This window comes from Neomonachus schauinslandi, chromosome 16 (assembly GCF_002201575.2).
Source record: "Neomonachus schauinslandi chromosome 16, ASM220157v2, whole genome shotgun sequence".
Classification (NCBI taxonomy): domain Eukaryota; kingdom Metazoa; phylum Chordata; class Mammalia; order Carnivora; family Phocidae; genus Neomonachus; species Neomonachus schauinslandi.
Window position 1 is genome coordinate 5,414,942 of NC_058418.1, and position 10,475 is coordinate 5,425,416.

The 10,475-nt window shown below is 53.2% G+C and overlaps 1 protein-coding gene across 1 annotated transcript; it reads left to right on the top strand.

The window, feature by feature from the left end:
- The first annotated feature begins 355 nt into the window (after positions 1-355).
- Positions 356-10,236, top strand: HAS1 (hyaluronan synthase 1). Its single transcript, XM_021681107.2, has 5 exons — positions 356-364; positions 4,271-4,978; positions 6,679-6,904; positions 7,510-7,642; positions 9,561-10,236. The coding sequence occupies exons 1-5, from the start codon at positions 356-358 to the stop codon at positions 10,234-10,236; spliced, it is 1,752 nt and encodes a 583-aa protein (XP_021536782.1).
- Positions 10,237-10,475: the final 239 nt, after the last annotated feature.

Sequence of the window (10,475 nt, forward strand, 5' to 3'; positions counted from 1 at the left end):
AAGACGGAGGGTGTTGGGGGGGCGGGGAGAAAGCGAGGGAGAGGAACGCAGAAATGGAGAGAAAGAAGAGCGGGGAACGAGAGCGGAGAGCCGAGAAGGAGGCCTGGGAGGGCAGGGAAGGGCGAGACGGCGGCCCTGGGAAGGGAGGCCGTCGGGCGCGGGGGTGCGGGCAATGGCGGGAAGCGGGTGGAGCTGCCCGGCTGGTCCGTGACCTCAGGGCCTCTGGCCCAGCTCCTCCCTGACGTCAGCCCTCCTCCGCCCCCGCCTGCGTCGGTCTTCAAATGACCCCCGGGCTCCCCAGCCACAGCGAGACCCGGGAGCGAGCAGGAGAGGAGCGCCCGCCGGACCCGAGGCGATGACACAGGTGCGTGCGGCCGGGCGGGGACTCTGGCACCTGTGCGACCACGTGGGGGGGGGGGACACCGCGCGCCCTCCTGTGCATGACGGCGACCGTCGCTGTGGGACAGTGACCCGGTCGGAGCGCTTGGGTTCCATCCCCCTGTGTAGGTGGCCATCGCGCCTGTAGTGTATGAGAAGTGACATGTCCTTGCTGATCCCGCTGTAAGCCCGTGTCTGCGTGCGGGGTGCGGGTGGGCGAGGCAGAGCTGTATTTGCTTGACACGTGGGCCGGATTTCTACGTTTATTTGTTCAATAACAATATATTAAGTTGAACCAAATGAAATCGCAGATATCTGGTCACTTCTGCCCTTTAAAAAATGGCCACTTCAGGGCGCCTGGGTGGCTCAGTTGGTTAAGCGACTGCCTTCGGCTCAGGTCATGATCCTGGAGTCCCAGGATCGAGTCCCACATCGGGCTCCCTGCTCAGCAGGGGGTCTGCTTCTCCCTCTGCCCTCTTCCCTCTGGTGCTCTCTGTCTCTCATTCTCTCTCTCAAATAAATAAATAAAATCTTAAAAAAAAAAAAAGGCCACTTCATAGGGCTCAACCTTAACTGTTACTGTTTTCTGAAGCTCTGTCCCTTTGCTCCCACCCGGACCCACAAGTAGGTGCCTGTATCTCTGTTGCTCTGTGGGCATCCGGTCCTGGTTTAGCTCCTTCCTGCTCAAGGGCGTGCTCCCAAGTTCACCTGTGTGGCTGTTGGTGCGGGTCTCAGGATCCCTAAGTTCTAACAGCAGGTGTCTGGGTTATCTTCTAGAATATGAACGTTCTCCTATGTGGGCACACTGTGTGAATATATGTGTGGGGCTGTGTGTCCACAGCTGATACAGGTGTGTTTCTGAGTGTTTTAATAATGTAATCATTAATATTGAGTGATTACTAGGCTCAAAGCTCTACTTACAGAAGCTAAAAGCCGTGTCCTATAGAAACATCATGTGAGCCACATACATAATTTAAAATTTTTTAGTAGCCACATTTAAAAGGTAAACTTACTTTCAATAATATAATTTATGTAACCCAATATATCAGGGGGCATCAGATGTTTTCTGTATAAAGCTAGATAGTCAATATTTGAGTTTTTGTGTGTGTGTGTCATATGATCTCTATTGCAACTACTCAACTTTGGTGTAGCGTGAAATCAGCCATAGACAGTATGTAAACAGATGAGTGTGACTATATGCCAATCAAAGTTGATTTAAGGATGCTGAAATTTGAATTTCATGCAATTTTCATATGCCACAAAATATTATTCTTTTGACTTTTTTCACCCATTTAAAAATGTAAAAACTAGGGATGCCCAACTGGCTCAGTTGGTAGAGCATGCGATTTTTTTTTAAGATTTTTATTTATTTATTTGACAGAGAAAGAGAATACAAGCAGGGGGAGCAGCAGAGGGAGAGGGAGAAGCAGACTCCCTGCTGAGCAGGGAGCCCATGTGGGGCTGGATCCCAGGACCCTGGGATCATGACCTGAACCAAAGGCAGGTGCTTAACCGGCTGAACTACCCAGGCACCCCTGAGCACGCACTTCTTAATCTCGGGGTTGTAAGTTCAAGCCCCACATTGGGTGTAGAGGTTACTTAAAAAATAAAATCTGGGGTGCCTGGGTGGCTCAGTCGTTAAGCGTCTGCCTTCGGCTCAGGTCATGATCCCAGGGTCCTGGGATCAAGACCCGCATCGGGCTCCCTGCTCGGCGGGAAGCCTACTTCTCCCTCTCCCGCTCCCCCTGCTCGTGTTCCCTCTCTCGCTGTGTCTCTCTCTCAAATAAATAAAATCTTAAAATAAATAAATAAAATCTTTAAAAAAACCAAACAAACTAAAACCTTGTCTTCGCTTGCAGGGTTGTAGTGAAAAGGGTAGCAGGCATTTGGCCTGAGGGCTGTAGGGTGCCAATCCCTGCTCTCTCAGAAATATTATCATTTCATGAATAGACGCATCAGACCTATATTTGCTACAACATAACATAAAACTTCAAAACAAGATTTTTAAAACTATCATTTCAGTATGTAACCAATACAAAAATATTAACGAGATATTTTACTTTTTTTTTTTCAAACTAAGGCTTCAGAATCCAGATGTGTAGCACATCTCACGCAGATGCTGTATTTTCATTGGAGATACTTGATCTGCACTTAGATTTCATAAAATTTACCAATGAAAAAGCAGCTTCCCACACCCTACTTGTTTCAAACATACTTAAAAGCTTTCCAATAATTGAATCAAGTGTCAGTTTCTGACGTTAAATATTTAAATAAAATTAAAAATTCAGTTCCTCTGTCCTACTGGCTGTTTTTCAAGGACCCAGTAGCCACATGTGGCTGGTGACACCTGTATTGGACGACACAAATCTGTGTCCTAATGACTCATTTAACTCGTAAAGAAGCCCATGAGATGGGAGCTGGTGACACAGGAGGCAGTTTAGAGGACGATGGAGCCAGACTGCCTGAATGGCCTTGGGCAAGAGAAATCACTGCCCTGTGCCTCAGTTTCCTTATATGTAATAGGAGCAACAGTATCCACCACACTTGGACAGTACTTGGCGTGTAGAAGGGGCTAAATCCCCATTTTACAAGATGAGAAAACGGAGGCACCCCTCTCTCTGATTCTGAGCTCTTCCTGCAACATGTACTGGGCACTTGGCCCTGTCGGGAACCTGAGCAATGAAGGAGAATGTGGTCGTCGTTCCTTTGGGAAGTCAGAGAAAAGACTCCTCCACCTGTGAGCTTCATGACCTTGAGCAAGCCACTCTTCCTGGCTAATCAGTCCTCAGTTTTGCTATGTGTATGGTGGCAGTAAACATTATCTCCTGCCCCCCCATCCCCAGCTCTCCCGACGAGTAAAGCCAGTATATAAGCTGGTAGTTCAACGACCGGATTCTTAGTTTCAAATCCTGGCTTCTCTGCTATCCAGCTGTGACCTTGGGCAGGTTGCTGCACCTCTCTCTGACTCAGTTGCCTCGGCTGTAAAATGGGGATAATAGTACCTACCTCATAGGACTGTCCTGAGGATTAAAATAAGTTTCTATAAAAGGCTTATAGCAGCACCTGGTACATACCATATTGCATTTAAAAAAAAATTATTTCTTTATTTGACAGAGAGACAGCGAGAGGGAACACAAGCAGGGGGAGTGGGAGAGGGAGAAGCAGGCTTCCCGCGGAGCAGGGAGCCCGATGTGGGGCTCGATCCCAGGACCCTGGGATCATGACCTGAGCCGAAGGCAGACACTCAAGGACTGAGCCACCCAGGCACCCTCATATTGCATTATTTTTAAGATGATGATGATGATCTCAACACTAAGAAACCTTTAATTGTGAGATGAGTGTTTATGTGCCACCAAGAAGCGGGAGGGGAGGAGATCCCCTGTTAATTAAACTGTGACATTCCGTTGAGTGTAATCCTCATGGATTGAAGAGCTGTTTAAAATGTGGGGAAAAATGTATTAGAATCAATATACTATAATCAGGCATGGAGCTTTGCTGTTTGCCACAATTATTTTCATTAGTGAAAATAACTTTGCAGTACCCAGGGGATTTTCTTTCTTTCTTTTTTAAATATTTTATTTATTTCTTTGACAGAGAGAGACAGTGAGAGAGGGAACACAAGCAGGGAGAGTGGGAGAGGGAGAAGCAGGCCTCCCGCTGAGCAGGGAGCCCGATGCGGGGCTCGATCCCAGGACCCTGGGATCATGACCTGAGCCGAAGGCAGACGCTTAGTGACTGAGCCAGCCAGGCGCCCCCCCCTCCCCCAGGGGATTTTCTTTACAAAAAGGGGATGTTGTATTGGCTTGGGGGAAAACAAAAACCCTAGGTCTTCCCTTCCCAGAAGAGGATCTCAGGACTCTTTCCCCCTGCTATCCCCTCTCTCTGCTCCCAGCAGGACGCGCCCAAGCCCACCCCGGCCGCCCGCCACTGCTCTGGCCTGGCCCGGCGGGTGCTGACTATCACCTTCGCGCTGCTCATCTTGGGCCTCATGACCTGGGCCTACGCCGCCGGGGTGCCGCTCGCCTCCGATCGCCACGGCCTCCTGGCCTTCGGTCTCTACGGGGCTTTCCTCTCCGCACACCTGGTGGCGCAGAGCCTCTTCGCGTACCTGGAGCACCGGCGGGTGGCGGCGGCGGCGCGGCGGGCGGCGGCGCGGGGGCCCCCGGACGCGGCGGCGGCGCGCAGCGTGGCGCTGACCATCTCGGCGTACCAGGAGGACCCGGCGTACCTACGCCAGTGCCTGGCGTCCGCCCGCGCCCTGCAGTACCCGCGCGCGCGGCTGCGCGTCCTCATGGTGGTGGACGGCAACCGCGCCGAGGACCTCTACATGGTGGACATGTTCCGCGAGGTGTTCGCCGACGAGGACCCCGCCACCTACGTGTGGGACGGCAACTACCACCAGCCCTGGGAACCGGCGGCGGCGGGCGCTGCAGGCGCGGGCGCCTACCGGGAGGTGGAGGCCGAGGACCCGGGGCGGCTGGCGGTGGAGGCGCTCGTGAGGACGCACAGGTGCGTGTGCGTGGCGCAGCGCTGGGGCGGCAAGCGCGAGGTCATGTACACTGCCTTCAAGGCCCTCGGCGACTCTGTGGACTACGTGCAGGTGAGTGCGAGGTGCGCGCGCCCCACCGTGCCCCTGACGCTCGCAATCCCTCTTCCCTAGGCTTCTTCCTTCAGTGCAGAAATCGGAATGGACCTCTTTCTAACTCCCTTTTTTATCCAGCCATTCAGTGTAGGGATTCTTTCCGTCTCTCATTCGTTCTTACGTCCCTCTATCCGTCCATCCAATAAGGAGACCACTCATTTAATTCATCGTGTAGTGATTCATTAATTCCTCCCTTTCTTTTTTTTTTTTTAGATTTTATTTATTTATTTGAGAGAGAGGATGAGAGGAGAGAGAGAGCACATGAGAGGGAGGAGGGTCAGAGGGAGAAGCAGACTCCCTGCTGAGCAGGGGAGCCCGATGTGGGACTCGATCCCGGGACTCCAGGATCATGACCTGAGCCGAGGGCAGTCGCCTAACCAACTGAGCCACCCAGGCGCCCAACTCCTCCCTTTCTTCATTCATTCAACCTCAAGTTGCATACTCTATACTCTTTCTTTCACTCTTACTCATACATTCTTTTTTTTTTTTTAATTGTAGTTGACATCACTCGTCCCTTCTTACAGCCATCTCTCCAATATGGAGGTCACTCATTTATTTTGTTCATTCATTACCTGTTGGATGCAGACTCTTTCCTTCCCTCGTTCACCCATCCATCCATCCATCCATCCATCCATCCATCCATCCAGTCATCCACTCAATCTAAAGATTTATTCATTTATCCATCCAGTGTAGAAATCATTCATTGCTTTATTCACCCATTCAACGTAGAGATTTCTTCCTGTCTTCATCCAAAGTAGAAACTCATTCAGTAATGCACTGCATTAGTTTTCTATTGCTGCCTAACAGATGACCACAAATTTGGCAGCTTGAAACAGAACACTTATCTCCTAGTTTCCATGAATCAAGAGTCTGGGCAAAGCTTAACTGGTTCCTCTGTTCAGGTACCATCAGGCTATAATCATGATGTCAGCTGGAGCTGGGTCCTATCTAAGGCTCAGGGGCCTCTTCCAAGCTAATGTGTTTATGGGCAGAATTCATGTTCTTGCAGCCATAATACTTCTTCTTCCAGATCAGCAAGAGAAAGTCTCTGACTTCTAGACCTTCTTTTAAAGGGCTCACCTGATTAGGTCAGACCCACCCAGGAAATCTCAGTAGATTAGGGATTTTTTTTTTTTAAGATTTTATTTATTTATTTGACAGAGGGAGAGACAGTGAGAGAGGGAATACAAGCAGGGGGAGTGGGAGAGGGAGAAGCAGGCTTCCCGTCGAGCAGGGAGCCTGATGCGGGGCTCGATCCCAGGACCCTGGGATCATGACCTGAGCCGAAGGCAGACACCTAACGACTGAGCCACCCAGGCGCCCCAGGGATCTTAATTACATTGCAAAACTCCTTTACTATTTGTATATAAGGCAATATAATCATGGGAGTTATGTGCCATCACTTTTGCCATATCCTGTGGGTTAGAAGCAAGTTACAGGTCTTGCCCACATGCCAGAGGAGGGTATGATACAAGGTTATGGGTCTTAGGGAGATCATCTTAAAGTGTGATTAGACATTGAAAATGACTACAAAATTGAAAGTTGTGTTCAGATTGGGTGCGGAGTGTCCCAGGAGCTCCCCACCCTTTGGTGCCCTCCCCTCAAGCACCAGCCCTGGGCAGGGATTTGGCCTGATCCTGGCCCCTTCCACCCCACAGGTCTGTGACTCGGACACAAGGCTGGACCCCATGGCACTGCTGGAGCTGGTGCGGGTACTGGATGAGGACCCCCGGGTAGGAGCTGTTGGGGGGGATGTGCGGATCCTTAACCCCCTGGACTCCTGGGTCAGCTTCCTAAGCAGCCTGCGGTACTGGGTGGCCTTCAACGTGGAGCGGGCTTGTCAGAGCTACTTCCATTGTGTGTCCTGCATCAGTGGTCCCCTAGGTGAGCAGGGGTAGGACTTGGGAAGGGCATGGATAGGGTGGAGGGGGCGAGAGGGAGCCAGAACGGGTTGAGGATATGATTGAGATTGGGGACAAAGATGGGGCTGCAACAGGGATTGGGGATAGGGACACAACTGGAAGTTGGAGATGGGATGGCGTTTGGTGGGGTTGGAGAAAGGGTGTGGATGGGGATAGGGAATGGGGAAAGGTTTAGGGAAGGGAATGGGATGGAATTGGAGTCAAGGAAAGGGCTGGGGCCAAGTTTGGGGTTGGTGAAGGGTTTTTGGATGGGGATGGGTAGGGGATAGGGCTGAGAATGGATATGGGGTCGAGGATGGAGTTGGGGTGGCTTTGCTGTCAAAGTGGATGTGAGTGTGGGTCAGGGACAGGATTGGGGCACATTTGGGATGGGTATAGGGTTGAAGAAGGATTGGTGTTGAGAATGGGATTGGGGCTAGAGTTGTTGCTGGAGATAGGGCTGAGGACAGGATTGAGATGGTTGAGGATGGGGCCAGAATTGGAGGTGAGTTGGGTTGGGAGATAGGATTGGGGACAGTACTGGGCACAGTAGAGGCTGATGGTCCTGAACTCCCCACTCCCACCTAGGCCTGTACAGGAACAACCTCCTGCAGCAGTTCCTTGAGGCCTGGTACAACCAGAAGTTCCTGGGTACCCACTGCACCTTTGGGGATGACCGGCACCTCACCAACCGCATGCTCAGCATGGGCTATGCGACCAAGTAAGCAGAGGGGATCAGGTAGTTGGGTGTGTGTGGAGGCCAGTAACTCTGTGTGTGTGTTGGGAATTCTCCAAACCCAAGTTATCGTGCAGGACAGTGGGCTCTACCAAATGAGACATTAGCGGAGAGCGGAAGATACTGGAAGGAGTAGGGGTGGCATTTGCATTGATCATGTGACCCAATGGACTCTACTAAGTGAGGCAAGGTGAGGGTGGGGAATTCCGCCTAGAATATACCACATGAGATGGGGCAGGATGGCTCTCCCCCGGCAGCGCAGATTACTTCAGGTGAGGTGGGGAGGGAAAGAGAGTGGGATCTAGTGAGAGAGTGAGCAAGAAGAATCAAGTGCTTCAGGAAGAGTTGTAATTCAGTGAGACTCGGGGAGTATGGGTTCAACCAGGTCGAGTTCAGGGGAAAGAGATTTCTACAAAGCTAGACCCTGTGAAAGGGCCAGAGAGAACTTGGGGTACACCAAGGGAACTCATGCATTCATTCACAAGGCAAACATTCATTATAATGTGTTTTTGTTTAAGTTTATTTATTTAAGTACTCTCTATGCCCAGTGTGGGGCTTGAACTCACGACCCCAAGATCAAGAACAGCACGCTCTCCTGGCAGAGCCAGCCAGGCACCCCTCATTACAATGTTTCAAGCTCTGGGGATGCAGCAGTTAACAAGAGACACAAATTCATGCTCATACCTACTGGGGAGACAGTAACTAAGGAGAACATGTAGTAGGCTGGATAATGGACGTGCCAGGAAAGGGGGTAAGAGAGTCTGGGAGCAGGGAATGAAATGTTAACTAGGATGCCCTAGGAAGGGCAGGGATGGAGGCTGGAAACGGTGCAGCTGGAGCCCTAGCAAGGGGGAGAGCGTCAGGGGAGGAGGACAGAGTGGTGACGGGGAGCACTCAAGAAAGGCTTAGAGGCCACCCAAGAACTTTGAACGAAGATGAGGGAGCCATGGGAGGTTCTGGGCAGAGGGGTGAGTGTTGTTGTGATAGGATCCCTCTGGCAGCTGTTTTGAGTACAGACTGCAGGAGACAAGGGCAGGGCAGGGAGGCTCCTGAGGATGCCAGACCACACAGGGGAAGGAGCCAGACGGTGTCAAGTAATACCCGTGGGGTAGAATAGTTTGACGCCTCCTAACAAACTTGACTGTTAGTGGCCCACCTGATGCCGTTCCAGAAACGGGATCCTAGCCTTGTGTGGGCTTAGCTGCGAACTGGGTGGGGTTGACTGGGATGTCCTCTGCGGCCACAGGAAGGGGGCCTAATGGGTCCCTTGAGCTCGAACACATGGGCTGCCCCGGGTAGGAACATCGCCTGGCTTATCCCTCACCACAGGGCCTGCCAATAAGAGTGACCACTAAAGTATTCGTAATAGATTAGTGATAGTAGTAATAGGTCAGTAACTGTAATGATATTCGTAACGGCAGTCGTGGTATTAGTCATCGTGCAAACAGTAGTAGTTTCTTTTCTTTTTTTTTTTAAGATTTTATTTATTTTTTAGAGAGCGAGCGAGTGAGGGGAGAGGGTCAGAGGGAGAAGCAGGCTCCCCGCCGAGCCGGGAGCCCGATGTGGGACTCGATCCCAGGACCCTGGGATCGTGACCTGAGCCGAAGGCAGACGCTTAACCATCTGAGCCACCCAGGCGCCCACAGTAGTAGTTTCTAATATTTATTGAGCAAATACAACATCCTGTGCTCAGCAGTCGGCATGAGTCCTGATTCCGTGCTCACCGCAGCCCTATTAGGTAGGAATCCTCGTCGATGCCGTTTTACTTACGGGAACGCGAGGCCCAGGGAGGCCAGGCAAGCTTGCAGCCCCGTGGCCGCCCGACGCCAGTGGCCTTTTCCCGCTCCGATCCCTGGCCGCAGGGAGGGCGGTGCTGATGCCCTGCCTCTTCCCTCCGGCGCAGGTACACCTCCCGGTCGCGCTGCTACTCCGAGACTCCCTCGTCCTTCCTGCGCTGGCTGAGCCAGCAGACGCGCTGGTCCAAGTCCTACTTCCGCGAGTGGCTGTACAACGCGCTCTGGTGGCACCGCCACCACGCGTGGATGACCTACGAGGCCGTGGTCTCGGGGCTTTTCCCCTTCTTCGTGGCGGCCACCGTGCTGCGGCTCTTCTACGCGGGCCGCCCGTGGGCGCTGCTGTGGGTGCTGCTGTGCGTGCAGGGCGTGGCGCTGGCCAAGGCGGCCTTCGCGGCCTGGCTGCGCGGCTGTGCGCGCATGGTGCTGCTCTCGCTCTACGCGCCGCTCTACATGGGCGGCCTCCTGCCCGCCAAGTTCCTGGCGCTGGCCACCATGAACCAGAGTGGCTGGGGCACCTCTGGCCGGCGGAAGCTGGCCGCCAACTACGTCCCCCTGCTGCCGCTGGCCGTCTGGGCTCTGCTGCTGCTGGGAGGCCTGGTCCGCAGCGTGGTGCACGAGGCCCGGGCCGACTGGAGCGGCCCTGCCCGCGCCGCCGAGGCCCACCACCTGGCCGCCGGCGCTGGCGCCTACGTGGGGTACTGGGTGGTCATGCTGACGCTCTACTGGGTGGGCGTGCGGAGGCTCTGCCGGCGGCGGTCGGGCGGCTACCGGGTCCAGGTGTGAGTCCAGGTGTGCGGGCTGCTCGCCCGAGGGACTTCAGGGGGGGCGAGAGGAAACCCGCGGGGGGGGGGGGGGGTGGGGTGGGGAACAGGAGCCACGCACTTGCCGGGTGATTCTCTGGGCCTCAGTTTCCCTCCTCTGTGAAGCGAGGGGGTGGACCCAAGATTCTTCAACCTGGACTGTTTTGGGGCTGGGACTTCAGGGTCCCTGGGGAGGGGTATTTATTGATCAGGGCGTGCATT